The sequence below is a fragment of the Phasianus colchicus genome, chromosome 19, assembly GCF_987193195.1.
Source record: "Phasianus colchicus chromosome 19, bPhaCol1.hap1.1, whole genome shotgun sequence".
In the NCBI taxonomy this organism is placed as follows: Eukaryota; Metazoa; Chordata; class Aves; order Galliformes; family Phasianidae; genus Phasianus; species Phasianus colchicus.
The window spans coordinates 12210564-12229696 of NC_143454.1; the positions used below are offsets into that span (position 1 = coordinate 12210564).

At 51.0% G+C, this 19133-nt stretch overlaps 1 protein-coding gene across 10 annotated transcripts in view; it reads left to right on the forward strand.

Moving 5' to 3' along the window:
- The window catches only part of MVB12B (multivesicular body subunit 12B), a 50491-nt gene extending 37515 nt beyond the window's left edge, over positions 1-12976 (forward strand). For 8 of the 10 annotated variants that reach the window (XM_090121672.1, XM_090121668.1, XM_090121671.1 and 5 more), the window contains 3 exons: positions 4392-4447; positions 6139-6198; positions 8683-12976. In XM_090121672.1, coding sequence (XP_089977798.1) covers positions 4392-4447; positions 6139-6198; positions 8683-8769 — 203 coding nt within the window. In that variant the 3' untranslated portion in view covers positions 8770-12976. Of the gene's footprint in view, positions 1-4391; positions 4448-6138; positions 6199-6870; positions 8206-8682 lie in introns of those variants that run through there. The other 2 variants (XM_031602006.2, XM_031602009.2) reach the window with 2 other exon arrangements.
- Positions 12977-19133: the final 6157 nt, after the last annotated feature.

Here is a 19133-nt window from a genome sequence, read left to right on the forward strand (position 1 = left end):
AGCCAGGGAATACTGCAGCCATTGTGGGTGCCTCCTCTGATGCTTTTTGCAACTGTTGACCCCAACCTGAGTTGTGCACGCTGGCACGGCTGTCAGCCTGCTGCGGCCCCACAGGCTCTGCTGCCTTCAGTGAGTGCTGGAGGTGATGGAGCAGTGTCTGTGTTTTCTTCAGAGCACGGCCCCGCTGTGCTGCTCAGAGCTGTGTGAGCGCCCCACGCTGTATCAGCTCTGCTCTAATTAATTAAGGGCTGTTGCTTGGGAGCAGCACATGCTTAGGTGTAAGCTTTGAAGTTCAGTATGTTGCAGAGACTTCAAAGGAGACATTTTATTAAAAAATAATAAAATCAAGAGCTCCCAAACACTCGCGATCCGAAGAGCTTGTTTGAAGTTGCTCCATGCTGGCGGTGTGGGGCAGCCGCAGCACCCAGGTACCATTCGCTATTACTGTGCAGTGCTTAACCTTCGTGTTATTTAAAGAGAGAAAATAATCAAAGCCAGGAGTATTGCTCAAGTGTTTTCAGGGCTTGATCTAGCAGTACAGAACTAATTGTGTTGTGTCGTGAGTTATGCAGGAAATAGAGAAAATCAAGGCTGACAATCAAATTAGCAAAAATGTAAATTTATTCCAGGTCTGTTTTTGAATCAATGTCATTCAGGATGAACAGAAAAGCCGGGGCTGTTTCCATTGCCAGGACTCCTCTCCGTGGTGAGCCTGACCCTCCTCGGGAGCTCCGGGCAGCTCCAGGCTGCGCTGTGGCCTGAGGTGCCTCGTGCTGGAGCCATTCCCCTGGGCCACAAACCAAGCTGGAGACGCTCCTGGAGGAGGGTGGTGAGCTGCTCGGTGCTGTTGTTTCTCCCCTGAGGTTTGGCTGTCACAGTGCTCTGGAGATGAGTAGCGGCGCTGCTCCATCTGGCGCGTGGCGCGCATGCTGTACTGTTCAGGCTGCTCTTTACTTGGCTGCGTACAGAAGAGCAGAAGTAGGAGGCTTAGCTGTACATCGTGGAGGGAGCAGCTCGTTCTGGAAGGCTCGCGCCCTCCTTCTGTCGCCTTGCAGGCTGCTTTTCTCCGCACTTGTGAACAACTTTCCTTGGGGCTGAGACCACAGCGTTCCTCAGCTTTCAGCATCCTGCACAGTTCTGCACATGGGTGCAGGCTCCGAGCTGTGCTGTAGTGACAGTGCATTCAGGGCCGTGTGTTTTCCTGTGGGTTGTGGGAACGGTTATTAATGTTTAATTTTCAGTGCAATGCAGGAAAGTATTGTTATTCAGTTATTTTAATATTTTTAAGATCAGCAAGTGAAAATTCAAGTGTAAAAGACCATGCAGAAACAGCAGTGAAGAGCATGGAGAGGATGCGAGGAGGGGTTGGAGGCTGTGCCGTGTCCCCATGGCTGGGCTGTGAGGAACCGGCGCTGCCGCAGTGTGCACACCCAGCAGCACGGCAGCTATTTGTCTGCACCCAGGAGCTAAATATGACAATGTTAGCATTTTTCATTTCCCTGACGTTACCATTAATAAAGCAATGATCCAAAAGAAGCTTTGCTGAGTCTGTTCTTTATGCTTCCATCACTCACGACTAGATAATTTCACACAGGATCGTTTTTAAATTAAATGACGATAAAAGCGCTCCGCTGTCCTGTGTTCACTAGTTCATAGAAGTCTATCAAGTCATTAATGTGTCATGACAAACTGCTAGTTGGATTCAAGAGTAATTAATTATTTGCATAAATAACAGGTTGGACTTGGTGCCTTGCACGGGGCGTTGGGCGCTGGGACGGCTGCGGGAGGACGGAGCTCCGCCGCTCGTTGTGCTCCACGGCCTTCGGCAGCGGCTGCTTCAAGAAGCCATCTGATCATTGGAGATTTCAGTGAACAATGATACAGATTTTCATAATCACCATTAATCACCACATATTTTTCAAGATAATTATAGCAATTATTATTTAGATTCCTCTTTTATGTGCACATTGTAGAAAAGAACAAGTGCTTATTACGCCGGGTAGTGTAGAGAACTACAGTCTGAAGTTCTTTGTCATCCAGAAACTCATTATGTTAACTGATGCTGTCTGTGAAAGTTCGTCAGCATGTTTAAATGAGGGTAGCATTGGCAGGTCTGATTATTTAAATCTGGTAGCTTTGCTAAAAATATAGTTATTCTAGAAAGATGAATTACTAATTTGACAACTGCGATTTAGTTGGAGTCTGCAGCACAGAAGGCAGCATCTATCGTGTGCTCGGAGTGGGTGACGGTGCTCCTCGTGGCATAGGGAGAGTTTCTAAGTCAGCTAACAGCTCGTGTCTGCAGCCAGGAGGGGCTGTGGGTGCGTGGCCCCGCGGTGGGCTGGTGGACTTCTCTGGAGTTCGGGCTCAGCACTTCTGGCCGTGGGCCCTTTGGGCACTCTTCTGATTCCAGCAGACGAGCTAATTGGTTGTGACCTTCAGGGAGTAGCTGTTCCTCAGAGACAGTAAACGGCGCTGACATTCTTCTTTCTGAGATCCCTGTCTGTTTTTTTCTGGTTTTGAGAGTGGTGCAGGCAGCTCCCTGATCTGTTGCAGATGTAATTCCATGGAGGGGAGAAGCATCCAGGCGCGGTGCCGCGGTTCTCGGCTGCCTGCCCCAGCATAGCAGTGCATGGCCGGGCGCTGCCCAGCTGTGGGCACTCTGCAGCACCAGCCATCACTGCCCGCTGCAGCACGGCATGTGTAGGTGCCGTGAGTCCTGCCTGGCTGCGCAGAGCTGCTGGGCGAGCTGCTTGCCTTCTGCTTTTTCCTTGTAGTGTGATGGGTCTGCCATGCCTGCTCCTGTGCAACTCCCTGCGCTTTGGGACTGCGGCATTAATAACACGCTTCCATGCATCATGCCATTTTTAAGCATGATCGTTAGGATAAAGGGCATATACTTAATTACAGGCCTGCTTAATTACAGCTCTGTTGAAGCTCGTTTGTTTGGGAGAGTGCTAATTGTGCTGCTGGGCCCTTGGCACGCCCTGCATTCAGCTGCTCCTGGCAGGGCGGGCGCAGGGCAGCGCGGCTCATCCTGCAGATCGCCGTACAAACGCCGGCGTGAGCGATCAAAGCAGCTTCTGTTGGGGGAATGGATGCAGATGGTCTTTCAGGTTCAGAACTTTCCAGGGTTTTGTGACGCTGCTTTTCATCTGTTTCCTTTTGTTTCATGAAACACTGTGGCTGCCACATAACACCTTTGATAATGAAATGATCTCAGTGGAGTGGGTTTTTTTTGTTTTCATTTGGTTTGGTTCTTTAAGTCAAAAATAGACAGAGTGTGAGATGCTAAGTATTCTTAAATGACTCATTAAATCACTAACGTAATAACTTGCTGGTGCTGATGGCAGTTAGGAAACAGCAAGTGGGGAGATGCGGGCTTCAGGGGTGCAGATGCTTTGTGAAAGAAAACCCTATTTGAGGATTACTGGAGGGCGTTTCAGGGGTTAAACTTGGTCTGGCTGAAGTTTTTATTTCCTTAAGAGCTGAAACTTAAAGGTGTAACTGACACAAAGCGTGTGTGCCTGGGGCTGCACTCTGCCTTAGAAATGTGCCCTTTTCAGTCTTGTGTGGAAATTGCTGAGATGCATGCTTCAGAAGTAAGTGGCTCACTTGTACTGACACATCTTGTGGGAGGATTTCTGTGAAGTTTCCAAGGTGGCGATAACAAGACAGGAACACTGAGCGTCATTGCGTTATCAGAGAAGAACATACAAGACACTAAAATAGAAGAAATCCTCTTAATATCATTAAGGTGGTGCTGCAGAGGGTGCCTGGCACAGTGACGTGTCCGCGTGCCTGTCCTCTACTTCACTGATTTCTGTCCCCCAGAAGCCATTTGCGTTTTGTTTCAGCTCTGTTTCTTGCTGCTGAATCTCGAGCGATGACAGCTGGGCAAGGGAAGGGGCTGGCAGTAGTTCTGCCCAGGTAGCAGTATTTACAGCTTTGCATTTGAAAGGTGAAAGTTACCTGAACGAGGTATTTTCCTTTTCCTCTTGCTAGGACATCAAGTTAGCTCAGATGGATCGCTGTGGTAGTGGTAAAAAAAAATCTGTCCTTTTAGAGTGTTTGTTCTGCGTTGCAAACACCATCCTGTTTTGGCATCTGGCCCAAGTTGGAACCAAACTTAAAAGTGAGACCATGAAATTACGTGTGGGTAGAGCAGGGAGGGTTCATCGAGCTCCTGACTTTGTACGGACTAACCCAGCTGTGTCTTGAATGGAGAGAAACCGCTGGGAGATTGGAGGGAGAAATGATTGGCAGTAACTTCCATGCAGCATCAGTCAGGTGTCATTGCCATGTACACTTGGTATGTTTTTGTGAGTGTGAAGTCGCACACCAGAAGTGAGCTGGAAAAGTAACATCTCTGCTTGTTTTGTCCCTTACAGCAATGGATGGAGTGCCTTTCATGATCTCAGAGAAGTTTGCCTGTGCTCCTGAAGGGGTGAGTTGTCTTCATTCTTATTCCCATGTCCATAGTTCGTCTGTTCGTGGGGAGTGTTCACAAGGCATCGACACAAACTGCCTGCTTCTGGGAGCTGATCTCTGGGAACCCATATCTTGCTGAGCTGTAGGGCAGGAGCAGCCTGGGGCCAGGTCTGCACAGGAGCTGACTTCTCCCAGGAGAGGAAGGTTTAACACCATTAAAATGGGAGTGGCAGCGTGGCTTTGGGCACTGGAAACACCTTTTATTTTTTACTAGAGATTTTAAAGAAAGCTGCAAATATTCACGTCTACCACATTTATATTGCCACTGATGCAGCATCGCAGAAGTCAGCCTCACAGGTTCCACTGTGCACCCTGAAGCTCAGGTCAGCGGTAGCAGTGCGATGCCAGGTCAGGCGCTGTGCCCGTGGCTGGGCTCTTTCCTCCCACTGCCTCACCTGCGGCGTGATGCCAGGAGCACCACCGCTTCTTCTGCCCTAAAACCAAGTGCTGTTGGCATCGCCCGGGCCTTCCAGAGCTGTTGAATCACTGTGAGCACTGGTGGCTGCACGTGGAGCTGAGGAGCTGCGGCTGACCCGAGATAGCAGGGTTGCCATGGCTACATTGGAGGAAATCCAATTCCGACGTGAAAATGTGCCATCGTGTTTACCAATTCCAGCCTGGAAAGTTTAGAGAGGTGCTTGAGTCCTAATGACACCACAGCTGGACCTCTGCGGGGCGCCAGGAGCAGGAACAGCGATAGAAAAATGATTCTAGTGTTCCTGTTGCCCTCTAGCTCGAGAGATTATTTAAGTCAGAGCATCTCTGGTGCAGCGGCAGAGCAGAGAGGTCCCCAGACACAGCACGGCGGCACAGCCAGGGCATCCCCACACACAGCACATCTGGGCCCTGTGGGAGCTGCTCAGCACTGTGTCCTGCAGGTCAAGGCAGTCCCACAGCACTGACCAGAGTTGGTGGGCTGGAACTCAGAAGCCCTGAGAGCCTAATGCATCCCATTACCAGTTCTTTAATCCATCTAATCACTGAAACAGTATCTCTTTTAAAGTCAATTTATGAGAAGCTGTTACAGCAAATGCAGTGCTGTCAGCTGTGTCTGATTTTTCCCACCATGCTCCTGCTTCGTACGTCCTTCTTCTCGCTGACACAACCTGTGTGTGCAGCCGGATGCAGTTTTTCACATCCACTGCTCTCTGCAAGGGTTGTTTATGGGCCATTATTCCCAGAAAGCTGGGTCCCCTGTTGCAAGGACAAGTGCAGAAAGATTAGGCTGGGCTAATCCTCCCTTCAGATCCTTTAGACACCATTGCCACCATACGGTCACTTTGGTCGCGGCTTTCCCCGCCCGTGCCACTCGCACCTGCGTGCTGCGGCCAAACAAAGTCTGTGGGCAGTGCAGGGTATGTGCTGAGGGCAGCGAGGTGGCTGAAGATTGGCCTGTCTGAAGTGACGCAGTGATGAGTGTCAGCTGTCCCCACTTAGGGAGAAAGGCATTAGAGCTGTTATCCCTAAACCAGCTTCTGCTTCTTCACTCTTGTGCTGCACCAAGAAATAGGATTATGCATGCGTTTACAGATGGTGCCTCTAAATCTCTGGTGATAGAATCTTTGCTGACTTTAAACAAAATGAAAACAAAACAATAGAAAAAACAACAAACTAAATTGGACATTTGTTTCTTTTTTTTCCCCACAGATGCAGCCAGTTGATCTCTTGGGCATCACAATCAAAACCCTTGCAGAAATTGAAAAGGAGGTAGGTACCCAGCCATGCACTGAGCAAAAGCTGTATGAGATCTGTGCTTATTTGGTTGCAAGATCCTCTGCCCTGTGGCAAAGCTCTCATCTTTCCCAAGCCACTGTTTGTGGGTGAAGTCAGTGTTGAGTCAAATAGTTAATATGGAATTAGAAACGTCTGTGATTTGTGCCTACTGAATCTTTAGGTATTGAATCTAGTGGCAAAGTCTGCTGCCCTTCATTTAGTTCCAGATGTCTCTCTTATTTAACCTTTCTTTCTTATTATCAGAATGCATTGCCTTTGTGCATCCTTGCTTACAAACACCTCTGTCGTGCACACCGTCAGGGTTAAAGGCTGTGCTGGGAGGCCGTGAGCACTGGGGCTGGCACCTGCTGGCTTTCCTCACATCCCCCTGATCCATTGCAGGCTATGTATTTTTCAGAGTAATGAAAAGTCTAATTATGCAGCCCATATTCCTTGATGAAGTATCTTGTCTGCACATAGATAGCTGCAAATATAAATATTGCGAATTTCTGCATGACTTTATTTCCCTTGCAAGCAATAGCACCATTACAGCAAATCTTCTGGATTTCCAAAGCAGCAAGAATGTTTTCCCTGGAGCTAGATGCCTTGCAAAAAGTATTCCCAGAGAATTCCAAGAGTTATTGTTCTCTGTCGCCACATTTATAGATGTATGCACCCATCCTCCAAGCTGCACAGTGAGCCAAATGAAAGGACCCCACCCTTTCAGGAGAATCAGGAAAAGAGGTGCCCGTTCTGTTCTGCACACTCAGGCTGTGTCTGGGGCCAGGCTCTCGCTGCACCAGGCCCAGGAACTGCACGGCTGTGTGCTGGGGAGCGTGTGAGCAAATGGTGAAACCCAGCAAGAGCAGAGGGTGAAGATGCTTGGTTTTACGATGAGGGCACAGCTTGCCCGCAGCCAGTTCAGTGCATGCATGGCAGTGAGGAGCAGAGGCCCCCGCAGCATTGCTGCCGTCTCCGTGCAGAACTGCAGCGAGTTGTGCTGGCTGGTCCTCATGCTCCGGGCAGGGAAGCTTCCCGGTGTGAGTGTCAGGGAGGCCAGGCGGGCTGCACGTGGTGCAGCAGCAGGGCTGTGCTGTGTGTGCAGCTCCAGCAGGTTGGGCTGTGTGGGCCTGAGCTGCTCGGCTGCTGAGGCCTCTGCGCTCTGAGTGAGGCGTCCTTGTTAGCTCAGCGTTGAGCCGAAAGTCTGGAGTCTAATTAGTGAAGTGTGCATCTAATATTAATCATTCTTTTTAAACTGACAAGGAAGGCTGTCCGTTTAACCACTTAATCGCTACGAGTTCTCTTAGGCTGCTTTTTGCAAATATATTTAATGAAGAAGTTGTAAATCTAAGGGAGCTTAAAATTTTAATTTTATACTGAAATATTTTTCCTTGTTCTCATGTTTGTAGTCAATTCTCCGGAGTGCAGTCACATGAAATGTTCTTTAAATGAACATATTTGCTAACTGGCATGATTTCAGTTTTTAAAACATCGGTTCCAGCAATTAGGCATTTTTTTCAGTTCCCAAATGACTAGAGAAATTCGTCTTGATTATAATTGCTCTTAGCCACGCATATCTAATTTGTGTCTTTTTAAGTGTTAATTAGTAAACAGTTTGAGCTGACATCTTTATGTGTTTGTGTGTTGAAAAATGAGGCTTATTGCTTCTGTAGCTCGGGGTGGTGCTGCTGGCTGTGACATCGTGACATTGAGGTGCAATTAATGAAGACATGCCTGCCAATTAAAAGGCGGTCTGGAAGCACGGCTCGCTGACACGCCGCCCCGCAGCTGGCAGCGCTGGGTGCCGCGCGGACAAAATGGAAGCCCCGCGCGGTGCCGCGGTTGCCGTGGCAGCGCCGATTCCCGTCGCGCCGCGCGTACGCCGTGACGCGGAGGAAGGCGGGAGGCGACTGCGGCGCAGCCCGGGAGCGGTCGCCGAGCACCCCCTAGTGCCGCACCGCCTCCCTGCACCGCGCCGCTCGGCTCCCGCTCCGCCCGCAGACGAGGCCGGGCGCTCGGGGTCCCGGTGCGGCTCTCCTCGGCCCCGCCCGGCGCTGTGCCGCGGTGCCGCCGTGCGGCGGAGCGGGGCGGAGCGGAGCGGGGCGGGGCCGGCGGTGGCGCCGCTCCCGGGCTGACTGCCGCCAGGTGGCGCTGCGGCGGCGGCGGCCCCGCGCCTCGGAGGTCGGCGGTGCCGCCCGGGGTGAGCGGTCCGGGTTAGCCGAAACCTGCAGGCTTAGGGACTTCCGCCCAGATTACAGTTACGGTTGTCGTTACGGCGGCAGAGCTTGCGTAACCGAGGCGTACGGCGGGGAGTCTTGCTGCCCGGCTGCCCGCTTGGAGGGCAGCGCGGTGGGCACGCCGGGTTAACCTGGGACTGCTGGAGAGGGGCGATTCTCCCACTCGGGTCGCTCCCGCCGGGGCCGCGCCGGGGAGCCCGCGGCCGGGTGTCCCACGGCGCCTCTGTCTCGTTTCCCGCAGTACGACTACAGCTTCAGGACGGAGCAGAGCGCGGCAGCCCGCCTGCCGCCCAGCCCCACGCGCTGCCCGCCGGTCCCACCGTCCTGAGCGCCGCCGGCGCCGGAGCGGCCGCGTGCAGCACTACTGAGCGGGACGCGGCTCCAGGCCCCACGGCCCCGCCGCTCCGGCCTCGCCCCGCCCCGCACCACCTCCGTACGCCCCGCTCCGCGCCTCGGACCTCGCGACCCTCCGGCAGCTGCCGCGGATGCGCCTCCACGTGAGTATGCTGCTCGGAGAGCGACCGGCGGCCTCCCGGCTGCTCCTGTTCCCGTATCCCCTGCTGCAGGACGGTCACAAAACGGCCGACCGTAGCGAAGCGCCGCGCACGGCCGGCCGCCAGCTCGCAGAGATCAGGAACGCGCGGCAGCGAGCCCTGCGAAAGAGAAGGACTCAGCCGGCGGCGGACCCGGGCCCAGCCCGCGGCGCTCGCTGGTGGCACCGCCGACGTGGAGCTCACGGCGGCTCCGCCGCAGCCGCGATCAGCCCGGGCTGACACCTTCGCTCTTGCCGCGGGCGCGCGGTCCCGGGGCCTCTCGCTCCGGCCTGCGGTGCGCCTCTCCCCGGCAGCTGGCGGACGGAGGTCGCGCAGAGCGCGGCGGCGCTGCGGTTCCTCTGCTGTGCGCGGCGACCTCGGGCGACGGACTCCCGGCTGGACGCCGACCGCGGTCCGGCCGGCCCCTGCACCGCGCCGAGCCGTGCCCTGCTGACGGGTGGATGCCGCTGCCCGCCTGCGGCGTGGAGCAGGTCTCTCATTTTTGCCTCATAGCTGCTAAAACAAGAGGCGTGCCCGTTCCCTTCGGCACTCTAGAGGGAAGCACTGAACTCTGGCGTGGCGCAGGATGAGAGCTGATGCGTAAAGCTGACCTCAGCCTCCTTGTGAGCTCGCTCCGGAGTTGAATGCATGTCTTGGAAAAGTCTGTTGCTGTAATAAGTTATTGAGAAATGCCTATCTGACTCTGTGCTGCTTTTTCAAGTTTCTGCTGTAGAACAAAGCTACATCATGGCAGCAAAATGGCAATTTTTAAGTAAGTGTTAAAATGTACGACTTTTTGTATTGTAAAATAATGATTACCTAACCCCATTGAAATGCAATTGCCATAGTAACAAGTAACAGTATTGCCGCTCTCTGTCTGGGTCACATGTATGCCCCGACCTGCTTTGCACTGCATTTGATGGATCTTGTATTTTCTAGTTGGATGGAATGGTGACTAACGGTAGGTTTTGTACTGTCAGCTTGTATTTTTTATTTGTACATATGTAAAGTATTTCTTGTCCAAAGACTCATTTCTGGTTTTAAGGCACCATATCGTATTGCTGAGATAATGAGCACAAAATACCTTAATGTTCAGGATAGTCTGATTCCAGTTCTTTGCTTCAACTTCTTCAGTCAGGTAATCATTTTCTAAAACCGCCTCTGTAAAGCAAGGCTGTGTGATTTGAAAGCACAGGCAGATTCAGTTGCAGGTGTGTCATAATTTGGTGAAAAGAATTAAAGCTATTTCATTTGCATCAGCTCTGGAGGTTTGAGTGACCCCCTGGAAGTGCTCATTTACTTGAAGGTTGCAGCACCATTTGTAGTTCTTATTTATCCTCCAGGAAAGCAAAGCCAGACCTCACTGCCAAGCTTCACAAAGGCTAGATTGATGATGCCGACATCGACAAATGAACACACCATGGCAGCCTGGTCATTTGGCTCAGGTTCACTTGAAGTTCAAATCCACTCTATGCTGTAGTAGTATGCCTGTATCATCCATCTTTTGTCGTTCTATGTTTCTGCTTGTAATTTGTCCTGTAGTTTTCTGTGGCATCCATTCATAGCTTCTGTAGTACAGTGGGTGCTGCAGGCAGGTGGAAGCTGTCTGTGGCAGTGCGCTCCTCATCGCTTTGGGACAGCGGGGCTACAGATAGCCAGCATGCCCCATTGCTGGTGGCAGGGCAGCGAGGGCTGTGGAGATGGTGCTAAGCTTGAGGGTCAGCTTTTGCTACCAGGAGATGGGGACGTATCTGGAGGAGCACCTTGCCCACCACCTCTCCATGTGCCAAGGGCAGCACCGACCGCACAGCGGTGAGGAGCAGCTTTGGGCACTGCCAGGCTCTGATCTGCGGGAGCTCTCCCTGAGGATGTCTCAGGGAAACAGGCATGCAGCACTGAGTCCCTTCCCGTGAGATGTAGCTTAGAGCAGATGAAACTTGTGCTTTTGTATAGCTTAACCTTAATAAATAGTAAGTTCAGCTTTCTCCTCAGTGACCTACAAGAAACACTGGATGGCTCAAAATGCTGACAGGACAGGCAGCTGGCACAAGCATCTAAGAAATCTTCAGGATATATTTGTATAGTTGGTTCTCCTTCTCTCTTCTCTTACACTAGCCTAGCAAATCTACTTAAGGGATGGATCTGCAAATAAATTTGGAAGATAGAATAGTTTGGGTCTTTGCAGTGTTTCTGCACTGTGGCACTGCAAAGATAGCTGTTCCTGAAAGTACGAAAAGTGCAACTGCAGTTCTCTGTATGAGCACAGTAGGGATGTCCTGAGCACTGAAGGCCAGTTGTGCTCTCAACCATGCTAACTAGTCTAACAAACTGTTGGCATTTCCAAAGGGAGAGCTCAGAGTCTCTCCTTAGAAGCGTGGTGTGATACAGCACAGCTTGGCTAATTTTGTGTGTCATTTTCGTGATGCACTGATTTTTGGAAGCTTTCTTGCTGCACCTCTGCATCCCTGGACTGTGGGTACCAGATCAGTATTTCCACAGGCAGATTTTTACTGTTCTGTAACTTTTGTACTCTCAGTAGCTCATTGCAAGGCTGGTCCTTGCATCCTTGCAGCGATATGCTGGAGCCCGCACAAGCATCTCTGCATCTTCCTCCCTCCTGGTCCAACATGCAGTGTGCTAGCATTGCCCAGGGAGTCAGTGTTCAGGCAGCCTGATACTGGTGTTTTCTGGCTGAAGAGAAACATCCAGGGAGGGGATGTGTCAGCAGATGGCAACAGAAGTGGATTTGCAGAGCTTTGCCAGATGTGTTTGGCTACCTTGTCTCTCTTTCTAGAACAAAACTAGATACCAGCTAGCTTAATGTTGTGGCTAATGGAGAAATTGGTTTGCTGAATTATCCACCAGATTTGTATCTCTGCAAGAAATAGAAAAGCAGCAGAGGTTTACTTACTGTACAGTATACCTTCTGATGTGAATTAGTAGTGGTGTGCTGCCTCCTGGATTTCCCTCAGCAAAGAGCATACTGAGGTGACTTGTCCAGGACAGACAGTGATGTCTAATGTGTTAATTATGCAGAGGCAAGATATTAGTGCAGAAAGTCATGTAGAGTGTGAACTTTGTGATCAAGTGTGGACAGACCTAGCAGATGTCTTCCTGTGGGAGTGTTTCATAGCTGTAGTTTGTAGAAATAAGCTTTCTCAGACTTTTCTCCTATGACTGTCACTGCGGTTATCCCGATGTTTGTAGGACAGGGTCCCCTGGGCGCCTCCTATGTAGTAGGACGTTTTGTTAGTCTGGAACCTTGGGTTTTTTGGTGTGCTCACCTGGTGGCACCTGGCAGGGCTGCTGCAGCTCTCCTTGCCCCTTCCCCAGGAGCGGCACAAACAGCTGCATAAAATGGAGTCTGCAGCACGTGGCTTACTGAAGTCTTTAAAAAAGGAAGAAGATGATGTCCCTGCTGTGCTCACCCCACAGCAAAGCAGCGATGCTGGCTGAGCGAGGCCCTGGCGATGGAGTCCCAGCCCCACGGCCGCTGTGCCCCACTGCCCTCCTCCCACAGCATCGAGCATTAACTCAGCCCCAGCCTTGGCCAGCCAAGATCCCGGCGCTGGGGCACCGCGCGGGGTCGGTGTTCGCTGTTCTGAGCCATAACGCCAGCAGCAGTGCTGCAGGTAGGGAGGGTGCTGCCTGCTAAAGGAGAGGCTCGGTGAGGTGCTGCTCAGTACAGGGAACCCAAACAGTTTGGATGTTTTGGTCAGTTATTGTAAAATTGTTTCTGAACAGCAACAGTTTTAAATGCCACCATGCAAATGGAGGAGAGAAACCTTTTATGCAGTTGGAAAGTGTTGTTTTGAGATGCTATGCATTGTGTTGGGTTATTGAAAACAAATTTACTGTGCATTAATCTAATGAATGTTACTACCTTTTATATTTATTTTAGATGACTCTCCTGTATTTTACAAAGGGAAGTTTCATTGTGTGATAACAGTCTGTACTCTTAATATAATTTGTTAAATAAAATCTGTTTTAATTGGTTTATTCTCTGTTTTGTATATGTGTTAATTTTGGAGCTTAAGAAGCTTACAGTGCCACAACTCCTGCTCATGGGAGCAGAAGCATTCGGCCCTGGGACCAGTCTACTGGTTTTGGCTCCTCACCATCACTGCATTGGCCTCTTTGGATCCCAAATCTGGAGTTAGAATGTGTCAGGAGGAATAAACATCAGTCAGTGCTATTCTGAACTCTGCTGCAATGCAGTGGTTTTAACTGTAGCACCTGGAACTATTTCTATTTCTTGGTAAGATTACAGGTTAGTTTGATACAAGTAATGTTTTCTTACAGTAGACTCTGACTTCAGTGCAGCATTTGGCTTGATACCACGATGAATACTTGTTCAGGAGTTAGAACAGGGCACAGGGTTAGCATACTAAGTGAATAAGGAGCTGGGTTTGTGGCCAGGTGGATGTTTCCAGCAACATCCCACAGTGGTGAGTTTTCTCACCTCCCCATCCCATGATTTTGAGGAAGTTGAAGAAAATAGAAGATCCTCATGAAGGTAATTTGCTTTTGTTTGTGTTGGTTTTTATCCTTGTAAACCAATCTGAAATGTCTGCTAAATTTAATACTGCAAAGTCAAAAATATCAGAAGTCAGAATGTCTTGACTTCAGCATTTTCTGGAGGGGAAAGGACCACACATGGCAAATACACTGCTGCACAGGCAGCGTTCCAAGTGTGCGTGGCAGTGAGTTCAGTACAATAGATGCAGGCAGAGTCAGTGGAACAACTCATTTATCCTCTATGAAGCGCTCAGGCAGGGCCAGGAGTGGCTGGCATTGCAGCAGTGTGCAGCAGGTGACAGCAGCGTGCAGCCTGAGCGCAGCATGCAGCCTGTGGGACTGCAGGGCACCTTGCCACTCCAGCCACAGTCCTCATCTGCAGTGACCTGACAGCGGGGAGGGCCCTGGGCCTCGAGGCAGGGCCTTGTCTTGGAGGTGCTCAGCAGTGGCTCCCCGTAGCTTTGGGGCTTGGTGCTGGCGCAGCATTGGGGCTTGGTGCTGGTGCAGAGGTTCTGGTAGCTGTGCGTGGGCTCAGAGCAGCCCTGCTGGGCTCAGGGCTCCACGGTCTCATTTTTTACAAATATTATAAACTGTGATTCTGCAGAAATAAACAGGGTTTTATAATCAGCTCTGAAATACGGCTGTATTTTAAGAGAGGCAGTTAAGGGTGGATGTGTGAGTTACAGGGAAGGTGCCATGCTTTTACGATCCGTGCTCTGCACTGTGTGGCCCTGCTTTGTGCTCTTTGTCAAGTGCTGCTGCTGGCGAGCGATTTAACAGCAGCAGGGGAATGTGACTGGGAAGGCTGCAGCTCCAGTAGCACTGTCAGCATGGTCTGCAGGGCAGAGCTGCTCCCACAGCGGGGAAGAGGCTCAGTGCGAGGCAGGATGGGGACAGGGTGATGCCCAGCATGGGGACGGTGCAGGCAGCAGCGCAGGCGGTACACAGCAGGGGCAGAGCTGCTCTGTTGGTTGGGCGGGGGGTCCTGGCCCCATAGGTCCCAGCCCAGGTGGTCCTGGCAGCTATCTCCCTTTTGCAGGCACCCCTAGGGGCAAAATGGACTTCTCGATGGGGGAGAGGTTCGTGTCACACCATTAGAACTCAAGTTTGTTATTCATTCTGCTGTTATTTTTCCAAACTTGACTCAACGGTGGTGCACACTGTGACCTCTGGCATCTTCTCTCACCCCAGCCAATATCCCCATCTCACATACTTTGAGTGCCCTTTGAATTAAAGGAGATTAATTCCCAAGTTCCCGACATGCTCTTCAGGCACATGTTTTTATAACCTCCTAAAGCAAGTGCCCTGGTTCCACCAAACCAGCTCAGCCTTGTGCTGCAGGCACTGGGAGCTACCACTGGTCCCCAGCAGGAGAGCACCCCGCTGCACCCACCCATGGCCTTCCTGCTGGCTGGGATGCAGCAGGCATAGGCTGGCAGCAGCCGTGAGGTGTGATGTCACAGGCTGCTGGGCTTTGTGCTGCTGTGGCTTTTGTTGTTGTTTGTTTTCTTTGCCTCTTCTCCCTCCTACAGCTTCAAGAATTAACTCACCCTGGGAATTTCTCCAAATCCTTTCCCTTCTTCGAAGTGATGGATCAGCCATGTAACTGATTGCCGTGGCCTCGGAGAGGGTAAACATCTTCTGCAGCTCAACATGAAACTTTCTCACTCCTTGGTTAATGAGTGTTGAAAGAAGCATAAATAGAAATAACACAGGATTTCCATGACTAACAGGATGACCGCATCAGTGAATGTTGTCGGGGTTAAAAATGACTCAGCTTTTGCTTCCCCAGGGTATGATGTTTTATCCTGCGGCAGGAAGGGCTGCCAGCAGCACTTTGAAGGTCTGGCAGAGCCGCCACGGCTTGGATCGTGAACTGGGAAGTGTTTGAATGCACTGGGAAAAAAAGGAAAGTCTTGAACTCTGCTCCATGTGTGCAGATTTCGCGAAGATAAAGGAGCCCACAGCTTTATCCAGCCATGCTGACTCTTTTCTTTTCCAAAGCCTTTTCAGATGTTTTCACTTTTCTGCTTGCTTTGTTGAAAGATGTAAAAATTTAAGACAACCACAAAGTAAACATTTCAAAACTTTCTATTCTGAAAATTAGCGACATTTTCAAAATCCCCCAAATTCCGTTTCTGCATGATCCGAAATGAAGATGTTTGGCATTTCTTTGGTTGGCGGCAGACTTTTGTTTGTTGATAACCTTTCTTCTATTTTTCCAAGAAAACGGATCGGTTATTCAGTAGTAACACCAGATAAGTCGATGTCTTGTCAAAATAAAGCAGGTTTTCCTTATTAGAGTGAAATAGTAATGAACTCATCTGCTTCCAATATTTATAAAGAGTAGAGAAGCCCATTAATTCTACTGCTTGTGAATAAAACCATCTGTGATTTCTTTCCATTTGATGTGTTTTGGTTTTAATATACATTTTTCACAAATAAGTGTAGGGATTTTTTGTGAAAATGTCACATTCAGAATCTCATAAAGAAGGAACGCAAAGAGGGGGAAACGAAATGTTTTGTTAGCTAAGTAATTTCTCACCTTGTGCAGAGAATAAAATTCATGCCAACTTTAACACATTAGGCGACAGAATTACATGTTCGGCTCTAATGCAATCCATGACATGTAACGAGGCAAATAGAGCATGTTTGGAAGTTTGTTTTCCTTTGGGAATCACACAGTACATCTAACCTAATCTGCCCTGACACTTGAATTATAACATTATGAGCTTCTTCAGGGAAGCAAAATGGTAGATGCCTCTTTTTAAAGCCAAGCAGAAATTAATACAGCGGGCGACGCGTGGGGAAGAAAGGCGATGGCATCGCGGCGCTCTGCGGCCGTGGGTCCCGGCTGCAGCTCTCGGGTGTCTCACGACATTCTTCTACCAGAGGCGAAATCTGACCTCTAGAATTATGCTCCATTAAACCAAAACGTGAGAACGCCCCGCGTGGGACCACTTTGTAGTTTGACTCGTGAGTGTCGGATCTTAAATTAAAATGAGTATTCATCCAGCTGCTCTGCCCTGGTTTTTTACAGCCTTCCCCCCAGCCCGTGCTGCAGAGGCAGCTCCGTGTCACGGTTTCCAGAAGAACTCCCGCGGTGCAGAGCAGTGCCGTGCAGCTCACTCGGCCCTGCCAGCCGCCCCCACCCCACGCAGCCCCGCGGGGCCACTCCATGTCCTGGCCGTGGGACCCTCAGCGCTGCTCTGATGGCGCTGGGGTGAGCGCGGTGTGATGCCGTGAGGCTGCGCTGCAGGGGGTGCAGCGATCAGAGTGCTTGTGGGCAGAGCAGCGCTGTGAGTCCCCGTGTGTTACCTCTCCTGCTGCTGAAAAAATCACATCTTCTTGGTTGTTTTTTTCTCTCCTTTTATTTATTTATTTATTTTTTTCCCAATCATCAATAACATCTTACTTTGGATAAGCTAAATAAAGCTTTTATTGGAAGGTGAGGCCACAGCAGTGCTGGGTGCAGCTTCTAAGTGGTGCTTTCAGCTGCAGCCAGGGGGACACGGCGCTGCCAACCTGCATGGCTGATCCCATGCACACGGGGATGTGTGCACTGGCACACACAGAAGATGCTGTCCCGGCTGCCGTGCAGCCCTCGTGCTGCACCTCTGCCCGGCCTGCACTGCTCTCTGCTGTTTCCACAGCTGTTGGTTCCTCGGTGTGGCAAAGGCCAACCACAGGTAAGAGGAGTGTTTGTCTCTTGGGGGAGTTTTCATACTATGTGCAGCGGCTGAGCCTGCCACTCTCCTTCGTGGAGTTTGTGCTTTTACTGTTTAAATGAAGCTTTCAGCTGCCTGGACTTCAACTTTACTAAAATTCAGTGTACTAATGGAAGGTTCTTGATGTGTTTTATTAGATATCTTTCATTCCGGTTTGGATACAGGGACAGCGTTTTGCCAGAGCTGCAGCCGCTGCCGGCCGTGGGCGCTTCCTCCCCCCACGGCCCCCCGCTCAGCCCCATCCGTGCAGGACTGGCAGAGCCACTGGGAGCGCCTCGTGAGCGCTGCGCCGCTGCACTGCGGCCATTGAGGGCTCTGCCGCGTCTGAGCCGGCGCGGTGCCACCGCCCCCAGCCGTGCGGCACACAGGAGTGGCTCTTCTGAGGTGGTGCTGGAGGGTGGGCACAGTGCCCACAGGGGCGATGAAGCATGAAGGAAATGGAGGCGGGGGGCTGAGGCACCACGAGGTCACGTTAGGTCGCCTTCCTGCCAGGGGAGCGCTCCCAGCAGGAGTGCCTGGAAAGGCAGCGCCCAGACAGCAGCCAGGAGCCCCGCGCTGCAACGTGCTGCAGCCCTGTGGCAGCAGCTATGGGCTCACTTGGGCGGACGGATGGACGGACAGCCGCAGTGCTCCCTGCAAGACCTGAGGAAGGCCAGTATAAGGCTGTGCTCGGTCCAGCTAAGCACTGAGGGCGTGGGGACGTTTCCTGTGACTGAGCTGTACCTGAATTGCTCAAAGGTTTTATGCCCTCCCACAACCCCTGGCAGCTGCAGACAGGAGCCAGCTGATGGACTCAAAGATCTCAATGCAAACTTTTTGCCTGTTCTACCTCTGAATTCCATTTTCTGCCCAAATGCCTACTTGTATGAAACTTGTAGGAACTTAATTATCCTTGAGACTTCTGCTTCTCTATGAAATCTGGTTCAAATCAGTTTAAAAAAAGAGTTCAAAGTGGTTGGGCAGGCTGGGCAGACAGACAAGCACGCAGGGATCACAGGAGCCTTGTTTTTGTAGGAAACGAGATTAAAAAGATCCCACGGCAGCACGGAGCTCCGTCGGTGCACCCCCGGCAGCGCTGGGTGCGGGGCTCAGCTCGGCACAGCCGCACAGCCGCACTCAGACCGGGAGCATCGGCCTCAGCCTGACTGCTGCTCCCAGCTGGACACAGACGCGGAGCATCCCTGCTCTCCCTGCAATGCAGACCTGTACCTAATTTCTTCTGAAAAGGGCCCTGAGGAAGTCAGCAGATGTTATTATTAAAGCACTGAGTATCAGCAGCTCCCGAGATATTGTCAGTTCGTTAATGAGCTGATCAAACCGTGGAAAACAAGGGGTTTCCCAGCCTCCTATTAAGGAAAATAAGACCTCCAAGGTTAAAAGACTTCTTTTAAACTGCACCAGGTTTATAGGTTGCCAAACGCTCTTTAATCAGTTTGCTCTTAGAAGGCCCTTGCTGTCCAGGCGCAGGAATGGGCGTTATCCCAACCGATCCCCAGAAGGAAACTCAGCCGCTCCGTGCTGGGAGCGTTTGCTGACATTTTGCTTGCCAATATCTTCTTAACCATTCCCTGCAGTTATTGCAAATATTTGGTGAATTCTCTGCATTTCCCTGCCAACAGCTCTGCCTGCAGACTTCTGCTGATTTGTGAATTACTGTTCCCCCATTTGAAAGTTAAGCTCATTTGCCTATCAACACATTTGTATTCTGTTTGGCAACCGCCGCATCTCAGAGGTTTCCCAGGGCTGCAGAAGACACAAAACACGTGAGTGAGAAATGGCCTTGAACCAGAGACTGCCTGCATCTCTTCTCTGCACCATCTCACTCCTGAACCATTCCTGTGTTGGGAGATGCACCAGCCCAGCTCAGACAAAAGCAATGGGAAATGGGAGCCCACTCCATTGGGTCTTTTGCT